We start from the raw sequence: 19,542 nt of genomic DNA on the forward strand, positions 1-19,542 counted from the left end.
TCATAGAATTTTGAAAATGGGTTAACAGTTTGGGTTTTGTATTGCTAGGTTAGTTTCCAATTTTTGTTATTGGTCTAAATACAAATTGAAATTGTTAAGTGAACATGTAGCCTATATGAAGTTTTGCGACCAAACAAGATGAGATACCGGTACAGTACAAACAAATCTGATTTGAAATTTAAATTACCGTACCATGTGTTTTTTTAAATGGGTGTGAGATTTTTTGGGCAGTACGGTATCAATAGATATTTTGCCAGACGTTATAAATCAGAACTTATAACAGCAACAGTGGCTAGGCTTACTCTAACAACAAGCTAAGCAAAATAAAAATACCTGTCGTCCTCAGGTGGTTAATACGGTAAGTGGCTATTGTTGCCAAAATACTTTCAATCTAGTGAATGCATAGTTGTACACTCAAACTTGCTCTTCTTTCTTGATAACTGTAGCCACAGCTGTATAAATCATTTTTTATGGTTTAGAACAGTTAGATGTAATTGGAATGTAACTTTTGAATGAATTTGTTATTTGTCAATTTATCATAATGTCTTCTCGGATATCACCAAGTCTTTCAATACTCAACCAATCTGAAATTGGACACTGCCATATGTTCTTATTAGTTATCATTAAAATGGTGGATGGTATTGGAACCACCTAAAGAGAGAACAATTTAAGCACCGCAGCGTTTTCAAATAACTTTTTGGAATATATTATCTTCAAGCAGATTATCATATACACTGGGATTTATTTATTTTCAATATGGATACAACCATTGTAAGTAAATGTTGCATTTTTGATTGTTGAACCTTTAACTAAGGCTGTAGCAACTTTATGTAACTTTATGTTAGTCACTGGTAGACAATTTACATGTTGAATGAAGGTGTGATCCATGGTATAATCTAGTTAAGTATATTGGGCCCTCAAATGAAAATACAATAGTTGCACTTCAACAATGAAACAAAAAATGACACTTGGTTGAAATGTAACAAACTGCATTATCATAAGCAAAAAGCCGAACAAAGACCATTCCGGTAAATTAAATCTGTGCATAAATAGAATAAACATTTTAGAAGCTGAAGGTATCAAATATCTTGGAGTCTACTTTGACAACAGGCTGATAAAGTAGGAAATGCATTTGTCAAATTTGAAGATTATCCTGTCAAGAGCTTGCGGAATTGCTTACAAATTAAGGCATCTTGTGCCTATTACAACTCTGCAAATGATATACTTCGCCTTATTTCATTCAAAACTACAGTAGTCCATTCTTACTGGGGTAGACTGGTAGAGCCTTCACAACATCACTTACTCCAATTCGAACAATGCAAAACACCTTTATTTGAGCTAGCTTATTTTCTCCTCTACACACCACAACAAACTCCTTATAGTCTAGATTTAATGTCCTTAAACTAAAAGATATATTTTACCTTAAATGCGCTGTTTTATATGTAAATCTGCTCACAATATGTTGCCTGATGAATTCTCCAAAAAATTTAAAAACCTACATGAAGTTCATAACCACAACACCCGACAGAAAATTAAGCAGAAATTTTATTTACCAAATTGTAAATGCAACACAGACAAGAAGAAAGTTGATTACCTAGCTGTAAAACTCTGGAGCACCATTCCCACAGACCTTAAAACTAATACTTTTAGATGTTTCAAACCACTTAAAAATACAACTAAACATATAAATTTTTCTTGCTATCTTGTTCAGCCTTCCACCACCTTGCTGCCTATTATTACATCCATGGCCACCTGGAAATGTGGCTTGATTTGTCACATTTTGATTACTGCTAGTGCTTGACTGACATTTTTTGAGATGTTTTTACTTTTTGCGGTTTCCTAACAACAAAAAACTTTTTTGTTGCCTTGGGGAAGCAGTAGCAAATGAGAAAAAGTAAGTTGAAAAACGCAAAATCAGACTGTTATTGAAAATTAACAGTCTGACTAAACTCTACAAAATCAAATTTTCTTTGTGTTTCAACATGTGAGGATGTTAAAACCTATTGTGTCATCTGGGGAAAAGAATAAAGAAAGCGTAAAAATCTAATTTTTAGAAAAATTTATTCAAACGTTTGCCCAAAGTTAGAAAAACCTGAAAATTTTTGCAAAATGTGACAAATCAGGCCGTATCTTTGGGTGGCCATGTTACATCTAACTTTGGTTGTTTGTTTGTTCATTGTTTTGTTGTACTCTTGTTATTATTGCTTCTTCTTTTCATAGTTTTTTTTTTTAGTATTTGTATGAGAGTGGCAGCTGACTTTGTTGACCCTGTGGTCTTTCGCTGTCATACCAGCACCACATTCGATGTGTTTATTTATGTATCTATGTATGTGCTGTACTCTGTAGTGCTAAACCAAATATAAAAGAATCTGAATCTGGGCTAGATGATACAGGATGAGTTTTGACAATCTAAATTTTCCAGATTTCCAATCCGGTTGCCAAGTCTTTCTTGGCTGGTAGTGTGAGTGGTACCTGCTCCATCATCTTATTTCAGCCATTTGATTTAGTGAAAACTCGCCTTCAAGTTGCTGCTGCAATGTCTATGCCTGTCATGTCACAGAAAGGGTGAGGTTTATTTTCTGTTGTTTTTTTATTTTTACCTATTTGTGTTATTTTGCTGTGGTTAGAGATAAGATAAAATAAATGTCCAGATTATCCTAAATAAGCAGTTTCATGTTTTCCAGAATTTAAACTTGTTTTGAATTTTTAATTGCTACTGTTTGTATTATATATTGAAAGTATGAAAAATTAAAGTGTTTGCATTCTAATATTGCAGTACATGATTTATTGCCTTTTTTAATTTTAGTGCTGTAGCTGTTAATTCAACTATGTACAACATTGTGCGAACAGTTGTTCAAAATGAATCCATTCGTGGACTCTGGAAAGGATCCTCGCCGGTACTTTACTGCAATTGCATTCGTTTTTTTTTTCTAAATGATAGGCTAATGTGTAGTGTGTAGCCTATTGAAGTTAATTAATGCTTTGTGCTTTTACCAAAACCATGCAAGTTTGAGCCTGTGTATCAAAAAGCATCTTGCATTTTAAGATTTATACAGATAAATTCTGCTGCTGGTGTGATAAACTATAGCATATAGCTATCTTTGTATTTCACAAACCTTGTAATTCTCAAGCCACTGTGGATTGTCCGTTGGAGATGTGGACATTCTGGACAATCGTAATCATATTTATGCAATCCTGTATGCATGAAAAGCTTGCCAAAATTGGCTATGTAGTTGATACCATGACTATTTCAAGACTAAATGCTGTGTTGCTGCAATTGCCTTCCTGAAGTACCGTATGTAGTTAGTTTGTTTTATAGGCTAGTTAACATGTGGTAAATTTTTTCCCAGTCCAAACTTTGTATAAATATTTTGACAGTTTGTATCATATTGTGCAATTTATTTCTAGTTGAGGTAGTGAAATATGACCAGTTCACCACAAAACTATGATTCTATTTTGTGTTTCAGTCCTTCTATCGCTGTGTGCCTGGTGTGGGGACATACTTCTCATCTCTCCATTATTTAAAATCAAAGCTGTTCAAGTAAGGAGCTGTATTAAGTGTTTTCCACCAGTGTTTCTCAACTTTTAGAGCTAAAGAACTATAAGATAGTTTCTATTTAAGACAGGGGTCCGCAAATACTGGGTTGCGACCCAAATTTGGGTCGTGAGACCATTTACAGTGGGTTGCGAGACCATTCACAGTGGGTCGCAAAACGGTTTAAAATTACCATAAATATAACTTGTATGGCAAAAATAAATATAATCATAGTCTTTGATGTGCTGAGTTTCGTACAATTTGGTAGGCTACAAGAAAATTTATACTTTCGATTGTAGTACAGTAGTTAAGCCACGGTCATATATATAGCCTGGAAGACAGCTCGAGCCAGGGCATGAAAACTCTCTCAGCTTAGGCTATCTCCAGAACTGGCGACTGAAACTTAGCCAAAACAAAACTTTGGCGGCAGCTTTCCACCTATAGCCTACAATCGGGAAGTTGATCGTGAGCTACATGTTCCAAACAATGGAAAACCTCTGACCTTCTGCCCGAACCAGAATATCTTGAGGTGACACTAGACAGATCGTACACATACCGCCACCATTTGGTGTCACTGTGCAAGAAAATGACATCCCACGCTGCACTACTCAAGCGCCTGGCAGGCCACAGCTGGAGGGCGAGGGCTGACACTTTGCGTATAGCAGCCTTAGCCCTTGTCTACTCTTCAGCAGAGTACTGTGCACCTGTTTGGTGCTGCAGTGCACACTGCCATAACATCGGCACTGCCATAAACAGCGCCCTGCGCACAGTTACCGGATGCATGCGTCCCACATCATTGGATAATTTTGCCATTCTCGCTGGCATCCAACTTTCTGAGCTTCGTCACGAAGAAGCCACTCTGTTTCTTAGCCGACGGGCACTAAAGCCTAATCATCTTCTCCACCACAAGATCTCTGCTTCCCAAAACCAGCACCCCAGTCGACTGAAGTCAAGACAACAATTCGTGCCAGCCGCTCAACTTCTGATCAACGCAGCAGATGAACTTCATCTCTGCGGCTACTTGGGCGGACTATAAATGGAATTCTGAAAGGAAGTCAAGTACCACCGGACTTCATTCGTTCATCCCCAACGCCGACACATGCCCCATCGGCCTGACACTACAAAGACAAGCATTGGTGCGCCTCAACCGTCTTCGTACGGGCGTCGGGCTTTTCCGGTCAACCATGCGCCATTGGGGAATTGGCCTCTTCCTCCTCCTGTGAATGTGGTGCCGAGGAACAGACTGCAGACCACATCATCAATAAGTGTACTATCTTCAAGCCACCTAACGGAGTGGAAGGTCTGCGTGTCATGGATGATGAAACTAAATACTGGCTGCTCTCTAATAGCCTTCCAGTGTAGTCCGGGAACATCTTGAGTCTGGGCTGGTAAAAGGATAGAGTAGACCCTCGGCCCCAGAGGCTTGCACGACGACGAAGCTCACGGTTAATAGGTCCACCCGCTTATTAAGCCCAATTTGGTCCATTCCGGAATTACTGAAGGTATAGGAGTGGTAGAAAATTGTCTCCCGCAGCCAAAATCGTCCGGTCCCGATGTGGCCTTAATAAGTGGGGACGACCGTATTGGAATTGATATTAATTTGCAAAGTGTTTTGCGCAAAATTATATGCTTCCGAAACGTTTGGGTCGCGAAGACTTCGAACGATTGCTTTTTGGGTCGCACCAAAAAGTATTTGCGAACCCCTGATTTAAGAAAACGCTTGATACTGATAATATGTTTTGGCAATCCTAGTAGCCTATTTATAATTTCCAGTTTTGAAATATTTTAATTGGATTTAATCAACGCAGTAAAACACTAACCGTTCCATGATGTTTTAGCACGGTCGCATGATCAGTTTGATTAGTCTGCAATGGTTCTCAAAAATTGAATTGATTTTGTAATTTGTTTGTCCGAGTTGAAAAGATTCCACACTTCAGGGTGTTAAAGGAAATTGTGATTTTGTTATATCTGCCTCTTTTCATGCGTAAAGATGTTGGTGCGTTGTTACATTTCAGAGATCGAAAACCTAACAGCCATGAATCTCTGATGCTTGGAGCTGGGGCTAGAAGCTTCACAACAGTATGCACTCTTCCTATGACAGTCATCAAGACGCGATTTGAGGTGTTTTAATGTTGCCATAGCATTTCTGATAATTAAGCTGTATTGCAGTTCTTGCTGTTTTGTTGTTATACTTGTGCAAAATTGTCTTACAACTACTCAACTAGATGTACAGCTTATGGGTATAGATGTATTTATGTAAAAGTAATACAAACTTAGTTGCAAGTGTAATGTAAGAATTATTTTTAAAGCATGCGCAATGTTTTTACATCAGAGCGGAAAGTTCAATTATCGCACTATACCAGAAGCATTGTTCAACATTCACAAAAGCGAAGGCACCAGGGGTTTGTACCGAGGGATATCTGCAACCCTGCTTCGAGATGCCCCCTTCTCTGGCCTTTATCTCATGATGTATAATACCACCAAAGGATTGGTTGTGGATGGAGGTAATTAATTGTTATTCTTTTAGTTGCTTTCTTTGGAATAAGCTAGAAAATTTATGTCGTTCCTCGTTACGTATTAATAATTACAAAATTTAGCGTAAAACCTTCAACAATTTAGGTTACAAAAATGCACCCTACGACGGTATTATTTTTATTTCTATTTATATCAATACAACAGTTGGAGACCTATTTGTCATCATAGGCGCCGACTCCGGAGGGGCGGCGCCTCCCCGTGAATTTAGCTAGGAGTTGCTGCCCCCCGCAAATTATTTAAAAAAAAATCCTAAAGCAAATGTTTGTAAGTTCAAATTTGCGTTAGTTTGACCTTCATTGCGGATCGATCTCAACTAAAAGATCTACTTGTTGCAACAAGAGCGCTGCTCCTAAGATAACAAAAGAAACAGAAGTACGGTACCTGATGAACGCCAGCATGGTGCCGTTGTAGCATAGTAACAATATGGAAAAACGTTTTTCTTGATTTCTTCCGCTTTATTTTTCTTGGGAGTGTCAATAACGAGGTGCAGTTTTCTCAGTTTAGTATCTACGCGTATTCAGAGCTAAAGTTCAAAGTGACTAGCATATAATTCGAAGTACCCTACAGGCCTCGAAATTAGTTTTTGTTGACGGCGGACAAACGTGTCCGGTCTGAGCAGCTATCTCGGTGGACAAATTAAGTCTCACGGCTGACACACCAGTTTTAGCCGTCGATCGTCATGCTTATAATCACTTTATCTTGATAATAATTCTTCGCCATTTCAGAACTATAACTACGGTTTTAGAAGGCTTTTTAAAATTCAGTAAAGTCACTCTGAAAGGCTTTCATCAGACCAACGGCTTGACCTTGAAGAGTCAAAGCGCCGTGGAGCTGATCAATACGTCACATAACTGATTAACTTCCCCCGAACGAGGTCGTGTGGCTTATTGCGTCACAATACTCTGGGCAGGAGTCGGAAAATTTCTACACCAACGCTACTATTTTCTGCTGTGCAAAGTTTCACAGGCTTTTTTCTTCAAGTTTATTTTTACGTGTCATGTGAGCGAAAGTGAATTTTCCTTGGGCCTTTCCTTTCTTACTGTAATACCAAAACTTAACAAATTTTGTTGCATCTTGCTGTAATAGCCTACTCGTATAATCTAATTTAGTAACCAACCTTGCCGTATCATTATTACTCGGAGATCAAAGCCAAACATTGTGACGTAAAACTTGAACTAAATTGCGCGTGATTAGTGTAGAAGTACTTGTACTCCTATCGATTCTTAGCGAAGAATTCACCTTTGTTACGCTGATTCAATGTCATCAATCGTTGAAGCAACGTAAAAATCGAAAGTTTTCCTCCTTGAATGGAAGCTAAGGGATACAGTATTCACATTTTCTAGATGCGCGCTAGAATGCGCTGGAAAATATGTTATCGCAACAATTGTTCGTGCTATGCCATGATGATTTGTATCGCTAGTTTCTGTGTTATTTCTCGGCTGACAAATATGACCGATCTAGATGGTATTTCCCGCGGACATCACATGCTGTGACCGTGTGACGGCGGACATGTCCGCCGTGAATTTCGAGGCCTGGAGCCTACATTATAAAGCTTGGTGATATACAGTGGCAGATAGACGTAAACAAACATTAATGCTGACAAACAAACATCAGCATTTTGAATGTAAGCAATCAGTCGGCTAGAAAGTTTACCCCCCTGGCAATTTTCAAAACCCGGCAACTATGTTTGTCGTTTCATTTTCAAAAGTTATTTTTATTTGGTAAAATTGATATTGGTATTGGACGGATTGGTATAATGTTACACCAATGTCATGCTTTTTGACTTGTCTCTTGAAATACGAGAACAAAGGATGCTTGAGCTCAGTAAGTGATGTTGCAACTCTTTGAGTGTTGACTTTTTGTAGATTTTACCCACTCGACTAGTTACTTGCCAAAGTTTTTGTTTTGTCAATGATAGCTGAGCCAATGAGAACTATCGAAATGCAGTTGGGTGTGTGTGGGGTTGACTATCACATGTTTATATTTATTTATTGATGGAACAGGTAGCAACATTCTATCTATTTAATATGTTGCGCGTATTCTAATTATGTTACTGTAAATGTGCTTATAATAATAAGGGACAGGGGTATTAATTTACTTTAGCCCTGATTTTTCTGTGACAACAGAATGTTTTAAGGTCTGAGTTGATTGTGTATTGCCCTTTCAACACTGTTGTTTGACCCTATGTGGCCTGGAGTGGGTTTATCACTAATCTACGTCAGCGATGTTTCCCTGAAATGCACCACAGATTTGTCTCATTGTCATTCTTCTAAACGTTTTCTATAGAAACAAAAACTTTATTTGAAAAATTCCTTGGTCACGTGACCACGTACAGTTAATGGAGTTAGCTTCAACAACAACGTAGTTTTGTTGCGTAAGACTTAATCACGTGTATTTGCGTGTAGGCATATTGTGTACAGTAGTACACGTAAGGTTATACGATGATGCATACGCAAGTCTATCTTTCGATTGCACAAATCATTCACAAAGAATTTACATTAAAAACATACGAGTATTTATAGTTGTACTGACGTATATATGACAATGACATCTTACATTGCTGTATTGCATTAAAATGTGTACGATACTGACACAGAGAATTTGTTGGATTTTCGTTGTCTTAGTGTGACGTCTGAACGAATGTAAAAGTGAACCGAAATTACTTGGAATTACCTAATGGAATTACCTTAATTTTGCTTCACTTGGAATTACCAGCTACTTCCAGTGAGCAGTTGAAGTCATGTGAAAAAAAAAGATTTAGTTGACCGAAATCAATTATCTCATAGCGGCCACTGTTTTTATGGCTATAAAGATGTCAGATATAGTTGTCGCGATATTTGAAATTCATATTACATTTTCGCTTATTTAAGATGTTATAGGCCTACTCCTTTCAATTTGAAAGTGTCGGATTTGTCGCATGTCATGCAGTGGCCACAGCTTTGAATCCGAAATGTGTTTCTTGTTTTTTTCGCTGTCACTTTATCAAAGCGTAAACTCATCATTGCTTCATCAGGTGCGTTGTATAACTTCGGGTGCGGCGTCTTCTCTGGAGCAATAGCTTCATTTATATCCCAACCAGCTGATGTGATCAAAACGAAGATCCAAATCAGTCCTTCCTCTTCAAGAATGGTTGATGTGATTGCTTTGATATATAAGGTAGGTGCAGAATACCAACGCAATGGTGTGCTTGTACCACACAGCGTTCTAGTTGTCACTCCGATAATTTAGATTTTAGATTCATGTTTTTTTTCGGCTTTGCGACAAACAGTTGTTATGAAAGTGATTATTTTTTAATCCTCCTTCCAACATTCTTGTCCCAATTTTTGCAAAAAAAAAATATTTTCTATGTTCCATTTACATAAAATGACTTGTAACATAAAATGTTTCAAAGTTTAAATATCCAGACTTCCAACATTTCATCCACAGAAGGAAGGTCTCGCTGGGTACTTCCGAGGGATAACTCCCCGCATCACCCGAAGAACTCTCATGGCAGCCATGGCATGGACTGTTTATGAACAAGTAAGTTAAAAGTCGCTGCTTTCATTGTGAAATCGCCTAAAAAAGCGGACTAAATTCAAAAAAATAACACTGGAATTCATCTTTGTTGCAATAGAATACTTATTTCAGAAAGGATTTGGATGTCTCGAGTTCTTAGAAGTGTTTTGTTTTGTGACTTGCAAGTCGGGTCAGTTTAAGTTTTAAGCCCTTCAAATCATAGCCATCAAACTGAATGTTACAAACCTTTGCCTACAAATCAAGAGTAAACACAAATTCAAAAAAATCGTTGTCCCTTTTTTGCTTCGTTGGTATTGACGTTAACGTGGCTGTATATGACGTGCTGTGTTATAGTTATGACGTCAACGTGACTGTGTGTTTTATTCGTTCAAACCAGTTTGGAAGGGGGTGTGCGGGGGGCGTGTCGTTCCAAGAACTAATTTCGCAAGCTGCGTTGTCATTAATGTTGCCATAAACAGCTGCTTACAACATCCGTGCATAATCAACTTACCTCCCAGTACAGAACCTTATTTTTACATCACTTTGCCATTTCCAAACGTTGAATCATTGTAAAAAGATCATGTTTTGCTGCTGGGATATCACGCATGTGAATCCGCAATTGAGAAACGGATACCATTCGAATGCTCTGTGTCATTCAGATACCACCTTGAAATTATGTTATATCTTAATTACTGAACGTAAATATACAACCAGCGCGTCAGAGCGTTTTGTCGACATTTAATGGATGTCAACTCATCTCTTTTTATGCCTAAGAAACAACACTTTTTAACGTTCTAATCCAATTACTGACAAAATGTATTTCTTTTTCAGATAAGCAAATTATTAAAGTTATGAGCGACCTTTGCCCAACAATCCTTTACTCTGCTGCGGTGCTATGGAACTGCAAAGCTCGCAATTTCATATGCAATATTATCGTCCTATTGGGTCAGCGTCATGTTCAACCGTGTGTTCTTGTATAAAGTTAACATTGTATTTACAGAATGTACATATGTATTTGGATGGGTGATGCGTTACACGGAGCTTAATGTTTTATCTTTCCATTTTTATCGTCTTTGTAACGTAATAAACCGATGAAAATGTCACGATTTCAGTGTCTTTTTTAAAACCTCCAAATGCTCCTTGTGATCTACCGACCTTAAATCGAACTTGTGTGTTCTTGAATTTCACGAGAATGTTATTAATGACATTTCAACGTCTTCACAAGCTGGTTGCTTGAAAAAGCGGAAATTACAACCCGGAAAGTGGTCATACATTATAGCATGATTGTACAAGTGTTGTAAGCGTTCAGTCTACTTCATAATCAACCTTTATACTAGTTTACATCGACAGACGCTCATTTTTTTTTCTGTTTAAAACCCTTTCCAAACTTAATCCTCGAAAAAAAAACGAAACAAAACTTGGAAAATTTAAATTTTCAACGCTTGCAGTGTTCGATGGAGCGTGTCGGAGGTTGGTGACGATCAATGCATCGTTTCCTTTATTTGTTTATTAGCTGTTTTATCTTTTGTGGCCGGCTACCAGTTGTAAGTCTATTTAGGTTGTTGCGTAAATCTGTGTTGAATAATTGAATTTGTGCTATTGCGCGTTGGAGCCGGTCTATTGTAAGTTTCAGGCTTAATCTTAATTGAAGCATTCCCAGACAACAATTCGATTTTTTTGCATTGATTCAACGTTTATAGAATCAATGTGTACGGACGTTGAATCAACGTATCAATGCAAAAAGGACCGATTGGTTTTCAAACAGCAAATCAACTGTTTTTTTCATTGTCTGCAAACGTTGAACCAATGTCAAAAACGACTGATTTGCTGTCTGTTGATCGATTGATCCACAATTAACCGCTAAATTACAAATTTGTTTAATTACAATGTCAGTTACAGTAGCCTGAACCATGCTACTAGCTTCTGTGAGAGCATCCATCGCAACTGTGTTGCGGTTGCCCATGGACCTTGCTTAGATCCATACTGCAATATTACTGAATATTTCTATGCTTTCCTTACCACCTTGTTTAACCATTGAAAGCGTTCTTGTTGGAAAAAGAGAACTATTCTATTTTCCTAAAAAGGTCGTGCACATTCGTGTCAAACTGGCACGTTTCAAGACGCTTAAGAAAAAAATCTCTGTTATCTGTTATTAGCTTCAATCGTTCAAAATTAGGATTGCTTTGCATTTGTGTTGTTTGGTTTAAGTTGTGTCTTCAAGATGTTTTGCGCAAAATGCTGTAGAAAAATGCACTTTAGAGGAAGAAACACGTCTGTTTATTTCTTTAAAAAAGTCTCGACGCAGGAATACGAGCTAATTAATAAGCTCTACCATTCTTATGACAGGTAGGAGTGCTGTAGAGTCTTAGACTGTTTCTGGGCCAGACAGCAAATCAGTCGTGAGACTGGTTCTATAGTATCGTTGCCAGCGACAAGCATGAGTTGCAAAACAAATCTATCTTTCATGGCGGTACAAAAGTTCCTTTGGGTCCACATGATGGAAATGTCAAACCATTAACTTTGAAGTTCAACGGTCCTTCACTTGCACCAGCACATGGAAAACCTGCTGAACATTCCCCTTGTAGAACGTGATCGTTCTTATGCATGTAAACTTTCGTTTGAAGACCTCTACTCGTGAGACCAAAGTATTTTGTGTTATTTAGTCGTTTGATCAGAGCCCGATTAACCATGAGGCACAGGCCTCAGGCCCCCTTGTTTTTTACATTAGTACCGTAGGCAGGGCCCACAAGAGGGGGGGACAACCGGTGCATTACACCGGGCCGGTGAGTTCAAGGGGGCCTGACAAAATGTCTAAATTCAAGCGATAAAAAGATTGATTTCAACGATTTTGCATAAAATATTGTTTTTATATTAGTTCCGTAGCCTATGTCTAATGGGTAGCCTAGGCTATGCCCTTTTTTAAAATTACAAAATTTTCAAGTTTTTGAGTTTAGAGGGGCCCGACAAAATGTTTAAATTTGCGTGCTCAGGTCAATTTTGCATAAAATATTGTTTTTTATTAGTTTTGTATTTTGATTGGGCCCCCTCATGGGTATGCCCTTTTTTAGAACAACAAAATTTTCAATTTTTTGCGTTCAGGGGGCCTGATAAAGTGTTTAAATTTGCGTGTTAAGGTCAATTTTGCATAAAATGTTTTTATATTTTGAAGTTGGTATTTCTTAAGGGAACGTTCAAATATTACGTAACGCCTTCGGGGGGGAGGGGGGGTTTATGCAAAGCGTTACGTTAGCGTCACATCGGGGGGGAGGGGGTTCAAGCAAAACGTTACGTAACGCTTTCGAGTACGAAATGGTAGTTTTTTGTGCTGAATTCGTAGTGAAAAAGCGTTACATGGGGGAGGGGGGGATTGAAAAAAGCGTTACATGGGGGAGGGGGGGGTCAAAAATTCGGAAAAAAAGCGTTACGTAATATTTGAACGTTCCCTAATGTGAATAATAGCAATACATTCATCCTAAATTAACATTTATGAAGTTATAGTTTTGCTTGAACTATTTGTTAAGCCATATTTCATCATTCGCAGAGAGCCCCCGTGAGCCTTAATCAGGCCCTGCGTTTGATTCACGCTGACCCCGCACTCTAACTAAAGGCGAGATAAACTGTACAACTTATAGGTCTACCTGCCCAAGGCCGCCGTGGAAAATCTCTGAAATACTGTAACCTAAGTTGATTCCTTGAAGGAATTTAAGGTTTTATACTTTTGTCATCAAACCACAGAAAAGTTTTTTTTTATTGCGAATTTCAAGATCGTTCTTCAGGTAACGCTTGTTCGTTACATCTGAACAGTACAACTGAAAGCTGAGGCATAGCGACTTCAATGTATTCGTTTGTTCTATGATGGATCGCACTTCCGAAGTTGGCTCCAACAGCGCAGTGCCACGTTGGTCCATAGCGCTGTTCAAAATTCTGCAAAGACAGATCAGGCTACATCATCACCTGTGGCAAACTTTTTTCAAGCCTTCATATGATTTGGTTTAAAAAGCCGATTTTAAATTTTCACAAACGCATTAGTTGCGTTACTGAAGTTACACATCTAGGTAGGCCTTCGATTCGCTAATCCCGGCCATAAATCGTGACCAGTATCATGTCACGTTTCTTATTGCTAACGCCTCGGGGTTTTTGAGATTTGTTTCCACCGGAAAAATGTGGAATGAGGTAGCCTAGTTGCTGAACAACAATTCAAAGCTACATTCATTTATGGCCTACAACATCAAAACAGTTTGTTTTTTTAATGAAGAAATGTAGGCCTACAGTTGTTAGGACTTTAGTTTAGGTTACGATGTGGCTTTGTCAAAGTTGTCAGCACAAGGATAAATGCTCACCATATCCGCAAGCAAGATAAAACAATGTAGGGGCCAACCAAAGACACGTAGCCTACTGTAGGTCAAAGCAGCTTCATTCCTTTCACTGGAAACTACTGGCTTGAAAATGTACAAACAAAACATTAAAAAAGCAAACGATTGAACCTGTTTTATGTTTTCCGCAATGTCTTCTTCCAGTCCATACTTCATGACAGATTTGACACACATTTCTGCTGCGGCTTCTTCCATTGCAGGAGGCATGCTTGAAAACGTCACCATTTTGGTGCTGCGTTGATCGTCTGGATACATTAGATTTCTGGCCATATGCTGCAAAACATGAAGTTGACAAATGTTATGAAGAAACATCGGACTGAGGTAAATATAGGCTAATTAATCAATTAATAAACCGGCAGCTCGCCCAATACAGATCACGTGTGTTAATTTACGGTAGATCTACGAAACTTAGCATACCGAAAACGTGAACTATTAGGCTATACAAGTTGATGAAGAGAGTGGCGGACTTTCGCCCTCTGGCCAAACAGGCGTTCAAGCTTGATCAACAGACTTAACTAAGAAACTAGCCCACAAAGTTTTTCTTACAAATTTTTACTCTGACGACGCGTACAAACCTGTTTTACTGTTTTCGACAATTTTTGCTTTCCAAATTCAGCTTGGCCGATGAGATTAGCCACATAGCTACCAAAGAGAGCAAGTAACGCGGTGAGACAAGACAAATAGAAGGAAATAGCAAAGGATGGATTCATTCCGCCAACGACAAACAACCCCTGGCGGTGCTGCAGAGTCGCAATGATGTTGATACGAAATGTCGCAATCAAACAAGTTAGAATGCTCAAGGTTGCTGCGAAAGCACAAACAATTAATATGTGGTTCACAAGATAATTTCGTGCTTTTTTTCTACGAGAATGTAACATGGCTTGGCAACTGTCAAACAGCAAGAGAAATCTGGCTGCTTTGGCACAAGTTATACGTGGATGAGTCAGGAGTATTGGACCTTGATCCGAGATTTAAGAGTTTTTCGAAGCCAAATTGTTTGATAAATTAATTCAATCTTTTAAGAAAAAAAATTGAACAAGAGAGTGCATGGCCAAATTCTCCCCACGCGTACGCCACTTCAGCTACATTTATAATTTTCATTTGATGGCTTATGGTTTGTTAAAATTACCTGACGTAACAAATGCCAGCAGGAGCGATTTTTTCACCATCCTTTTGTCCATTCCAAGAAAATTGTTCTCATTCCCAGCGAGTAGACTCATTGCCAGCAAGGCAATACCAACCGAAGCAAAACAATTGACAATACACAACCAACCAAAGTCGGTGTCTTGTTCGTTCAATACATCTCGAGAATGGAACGATTCGACACAGCCAACAGGAGGGGGCAGGGGAAGGCAGTCAGACAGAGCTGAAAACAATGCAAGAGATTTCACGCTTTCTTCAAAATTTTGATCTAATGTGGGCTAAGTTATTCCGTCAAGTAAGCTACTGATGATGATTATGTGCCTGATCTGATACAGACTTTGGCGATCATGGTCTTCCAAACTTTCCTGTCATTTGACATCCGTATAAAATCGTTAGTTTTAATTGTTGTGTTTGTGGCCCATTGATTCCTGTTTAAATAAGTTAATGTTTGTCGACCTCTGCTTCTTTTTCCCTGCATCATCCCAATAGTGCCATTTTTTTCAAATCTCCATGTCTGTGGAATATGACCTACAAATGGCATTTGGTGCCTTCTATATTTTATATTTATAGTAGGCTAAGCTACTATATTTTATTAAAACCATTGTAGATTTGTTCATACTAAATTTGAATTGAAGTCCCTCCAAAAAAATTTATGACGATTTGAGTTTTTGCAAAAGACATTTAAAGCATTTTAGTCCCGAATTTTTATGTCAAGGCTAAAGCTCATTATAATGAGCTATCTCAATAGGATGGTCCTTGTCGCAAACAAACCTGGTGTCATGCAATCTTTGAAACGAGCTTTGAAGTAGTCAAAAGACTTCGATGCAATGTTGACATGAAGAATATAACGCAGCCAACAACTTGTTCTGTGTGCAGTGGGCAAGCAACATTTAGCAAGTTATTGACTATGAGGCGGCATTTCAACAAGGATGATGTGACGTTTTTTGATGGGCAGTGAATACAATTCGAATCGACGTAAAACTTACCCGAACTTTTCCTCCATTTTCCCCAGCTGTTCAAGCGAAAAGCTGTGAAATTGAATCCTGCGCAAAGACATGCTAGAAAAGCGCAGGTTACGACGTGACCCCGCCACTTGTCTTGCTTCATCACATGTTATCAAAATTACTGTGTTCCACTACTTCGAAAGGCTTTGTGAAATTGTTTCTCAACCTAAATATACACAAGCACCCGATAAATTTAGTGCAAATCGTATCACCATTTTATTTTTTATTTACAATATTATGTAAAAACTATTTTAGTTGTGATGTCATAATAATGTCTGACAAAAAACAAGTTTTACATTGCATTGCCATTTCCTGTATTGGTCAGGCTCTGTTATTGCAGTATGGTAGCTATAGGCTAGATCAGGGGTTCTTAACCGGGGGTGTTCGCACCCTTTTGGGGGGTGCGGGAATGTTGAATTATTAGTCTTAGTTAGTTATAAAGCACTAATTAGAGAGTCAGGATTTTTTTGCCTGGTTCACATAAAAAACAAAAAATCGATTGGATCCTTGACATATTAACTATGGTAGCACTCAACACCAACACACCACGATTTCATGCCATCATCAACAGGAAACAACAGCAAAAACGTCACTGGGCTCGCTGCTTAACCATCACTACCGAAAAACTACTTTGCATTTTTCACATAACTAACGAAATAAAGGTAATTTCGGAGCCAACTGCTGACAATTGGTTATGCAAAACATGACGTCGTGCCTGCATTTGACTATCTTGGTGACATAGTTGGGCAGTCGGGAGGCTGCATAAATGGTTTGGTTTTGAATTTTTATTCTCGGACTGGGAAAGCTTTGATAGGTTATTCCTGGTAGTTTCGCATACTTGCAGAGGCTTTTGACGCAGGGCCGTTTACCGAGATTGACAGAGTGAAGTTTTTCGATTGTTTGAAATGTTGTTGCCAGGGAATTATTCCATCTATTAGGTGCCGCTGAGGCGCTGAATGGAGAGCAGTCCTTAGAATGCGTTGCTCAAGCGCACACCCCGAGAGCAGAACCAGCGCCGTTTGATCTTGAAGCTTCCTCGTTCACGAAGTCACGCGCTACCCAACTGAGCTATCGGGGCGGAGATGCCATCGCAATGAGCATGCAATTGGCGTGAAAGAGTTTTTGTGAGCTTAGCCACATCCATACCGACAGGGATATTCCCTTCGATAGTTGAGGTCACATGTACTGTATAATGTGCGTGTGAGGAGTGTACTATTGTATGCAAGTGAGACCTGGCCCATCACCGTCGAAGAGCGAGATCGGCTATGTCGTAACGACAACGCCAGCATGGTATGATTGATCTGTTCCACGTGCCTTTCTGATCAGCTGACAATAAAGAGTTTAGATCCAGGCTTGGCGTCCATCAGCTTAAAGATGTCATGAGATGGAGAGTAGTCCTTAGAATGCGTTGCTCAAGCGCATGCAAGGTCGTGTTATTTCAAAAACATAGGCTACTTTTTCCTTTTCTCAAGTATACCCGCGGCTGAACAATCTGACAAAAAGCCTACGCTATTTCAAGTTTTTCGCAAACCTAGCTGGTTTAGCGTCCTTTTGTTAAGAATTGAACATATTTGTAGAATAGAAACATACGTTCACTGTCTTTGCTTGAGATAGGCTTTAAAAACTACATGCAAGGTCACAGTAACACTGCAGGCTTGTAAACTGCTACAGCAACTTTGACCAATTCCTAGACATTTCAACGTTGATGGAAGGCAGTTGGAGTGTTTTCTATGTGCGGTAACTCAAATTAATTGCAATTGTTTTAGCCTATTTGCAGCTGGAAACGCGGTTTCTATCCACCTATAATTGATCGCCCTTTCTGACATCTGCAGAAACATTGTCTTTCATCTTCGTTCAGATAAATGTTTACATGTTAGGCTATATGGCGTTCGAAAAGAAATCGATTCGATGTCTACCAAGAGCGCGTAGCTGTGTCTTTGGCAGAACATTTAAAGGCATGCTTGGGCGTGGACACGAAAATTGGCTTCCACTTAATCTAAATCTTCAACTACCGGGCGTAAGTCTGAATGTGATAAAAAATATTGCTAACTAGAATGAGCAACACCACTCACCAGTAGTAGTTCTACTGAAGTGTTACAGCCAGGAGGCTTCAGCCCAAGGACCTACAAGCCACCGCAATACCAACGCAGCAGAGGCAACCAGACGACTACACTTTACTTCAAAAATAGAGACTGAAACAGGAAAGAGAATAAATATGTATTTACCAGTGGTTATAAATCTTGGGAAATAAATGGATATGGAACGGTTTAAAAACAGACCATAAAACAATTCTAATACCATGCAGTTGAAATACACAATCCAAAAATTATTGTTTACCTAATAAAACAACGAAATCTGAACATCAATCTGAGGTTGTTCCAAAAATATTTCGAACGGTGCTTTCGTTTCGATGTAAGATTTATTGCTTAATTTATGTTCAAATTTCTGAGTGAAGTATTTCATTTTACTGTACTTCAAGATAAAAGCACTTTCGTTTCGTTTTGAATTAGAAACCGAAATGCACGGAAATTTCGAAACAGAAAGTATTTTTAAACTTAACTGAATATAACTTTTTGAAGTAAACGGTCATGGTCCATGTTTTTTCTAAAAATCAATTATTGTAACCGCATACGTGACGTCTTCCAAGACAAAGCTATGCGAAAACAAAATTCGACCGTCCGCGTGATACTTTTGCTATACTTTTGTTTCGAACCAAGTTCTTTTGTGAAGAATTTCGTTTTGAACCGTCCCAGGGCCAGCAGCATTTACACCAAATGTGAATGCAAAGGTGGCTTGATTGTTTCGACAGGAGTGTTCCTCTGCTGTTGTATTGAATCCTCTTCACTTTGAACGCAGTGACCATATCAACATTTTGCTGTTTCCAGCTGAATAGGGCATGACTTCAACATTTCGAATTTTTATGATGAATCGCTTATCGAAAATCTTCTTTATTTGTAAAAATCACATGGAAGTTATCTCCCAAGATCCTAGCCACTGTTATTGAATTGCATATTGCACAAGAATGACATTCAATAAAGATATCTCCACTAAAAGAACTGTGAACTTTTGCACAGTCTTCCGACTAGAATGAAACGGTACCCGGTCAATTGGTCGAAAGACATTTGGTCGACAGTCATTTGGTCGACAGACATTTGGTCGACAGGACGTTTGGTCGACAGACATTTGGTCGACAAGACATTTGGTCGACAGGACATTTGGTCGACAGACATTTGGTCGACAGGACGTTTGGTCGACAGACATTTGGTCGACAGGACATTTGGTCGACAGGACATTTAGTCGACAGAACGATTCATTTTAGGGTTAACTAACCCTAACCTAACCTAACCCTAACCTAACCCTAATCCTAACCCTAACCCTAACCTAACCTAACCCTAACCCTAACCCTAACCCTAACCCTAACCCTAACCTTAACCCTAACCCTAACCTAACCCTAACT

At 38.8% G+C, this 19,542-nt stretch overlaps 2 protein-coding genes across 2 annotated transcripts; one reads left to right on the forward strand and one right to left on the reverse strand.

Annotated features, from left to right (window-relative positions):
• Positions 1–483: 483 nt before the first annotated feature.
• LOC145786360 (mitochondrial glycine transporter-like) lies at positions 484–11,596 on the forward strand. The gene is made up of 9 exons (XM_082598004.1): positions 484–771; positions 2,423–2,565; positions 2,807–2,897; positions 3,468–3,541; positions 5,551–5,656; positions 5,868–6,039; positions 9,084–9,226; positions 9,497–9,589; positions 10,397–11,596. The coding sequence occupies exons 1-9, from the start codon at positions 757–759 to the stop codon at positions 10,418–10,420; spliced, it is 861 nt and encodes a 286-aa protein (XP_082454130.1). The 5' UTR covers positions 484–756; the 3' UTR covers positions 10,421–11,596.
• Positions 11,597–13,295: 1,699 nt separating this feature from the next.
• LOC145786739 (uncharacterized) lies at positions 13,296–16,283 on the reverse strand. Its single transcript, XM_082598466.1, has 5 exons — positions 16,068–16,283; positions 15,068–15,304; positions 14,514–14,743; positions 14,050–14,211; positions 13,296–13,489 (listed from the first exon to the last, which is right to left on the reverse strand). The coding sequence occupies exons 1-5, from the start codon at positions 16,186–16,188 to the stop codon at positions 13,325–13,327; spliced, it is 915 nt and encodes a 304-aa protein (XP_082454592.1). The 5' UTR covers positions 16,189–16,283; the 3' UTR covers positions 13,296–13,324.
• Positions 16,284–19,542: the final 3,259 nt, after the last annotated feature.

Source organism: Aplidium turbinatum, chromosome 17 (genome assembly GCF_918807975.1).
Source record: "Aplidium turbinatum chromosome 17, kaAplTurb1.1, whole genome shotgun sequence".
Classification (NCBI taxonomy): Eukaryota; Metazoa; Chordata; class Ascidiacea; order Aplousobranchia; family Polyclinidae; genus Aplidium; species Aplidium turbinatum.

Bases quoted from the DNA above. Each gene is read 5' to 3' on its own strand.
- LOC145786360 (XM_082598004.1), top strand. The intron at 3,542-5,550 runs GTAAGGAGCTGT...GTTACATTTCAG, and splicing joins TTAAAATCAAAGCTGTTCAA to AGATCGAAAACCTAACAGCC. The intron at 9,590-10,396 runs GTAAGTTAAAAG...TTTCTTTTTCAG, and splicing joins CATGGACTGTTTATGAACAA to ATAAGCAAATTATTAAAGTT.
- LOC145786739 (XM_082598466.1), bottom strand. From the start codon at position 16,188: ATGAAGCAAGACAAGTGGCGGGGTCACGTCGTAACCTGCGCTTTTCTA. The intron at 14,212-14,513 runs GTTTGTACGCGT...CATGTTTTGCAG, and splicing joins TGTCGAAAACAGTAAAACAG to CATATGGCCAGAAATCTAAT. The intron at 13,490-14,049 runs GTTCAATCGTTT...CTGTCTTTGCAG, and splicing joins TTGCGGAAAACATAAAACAG to AATTTTGAACAGCGCTATGG.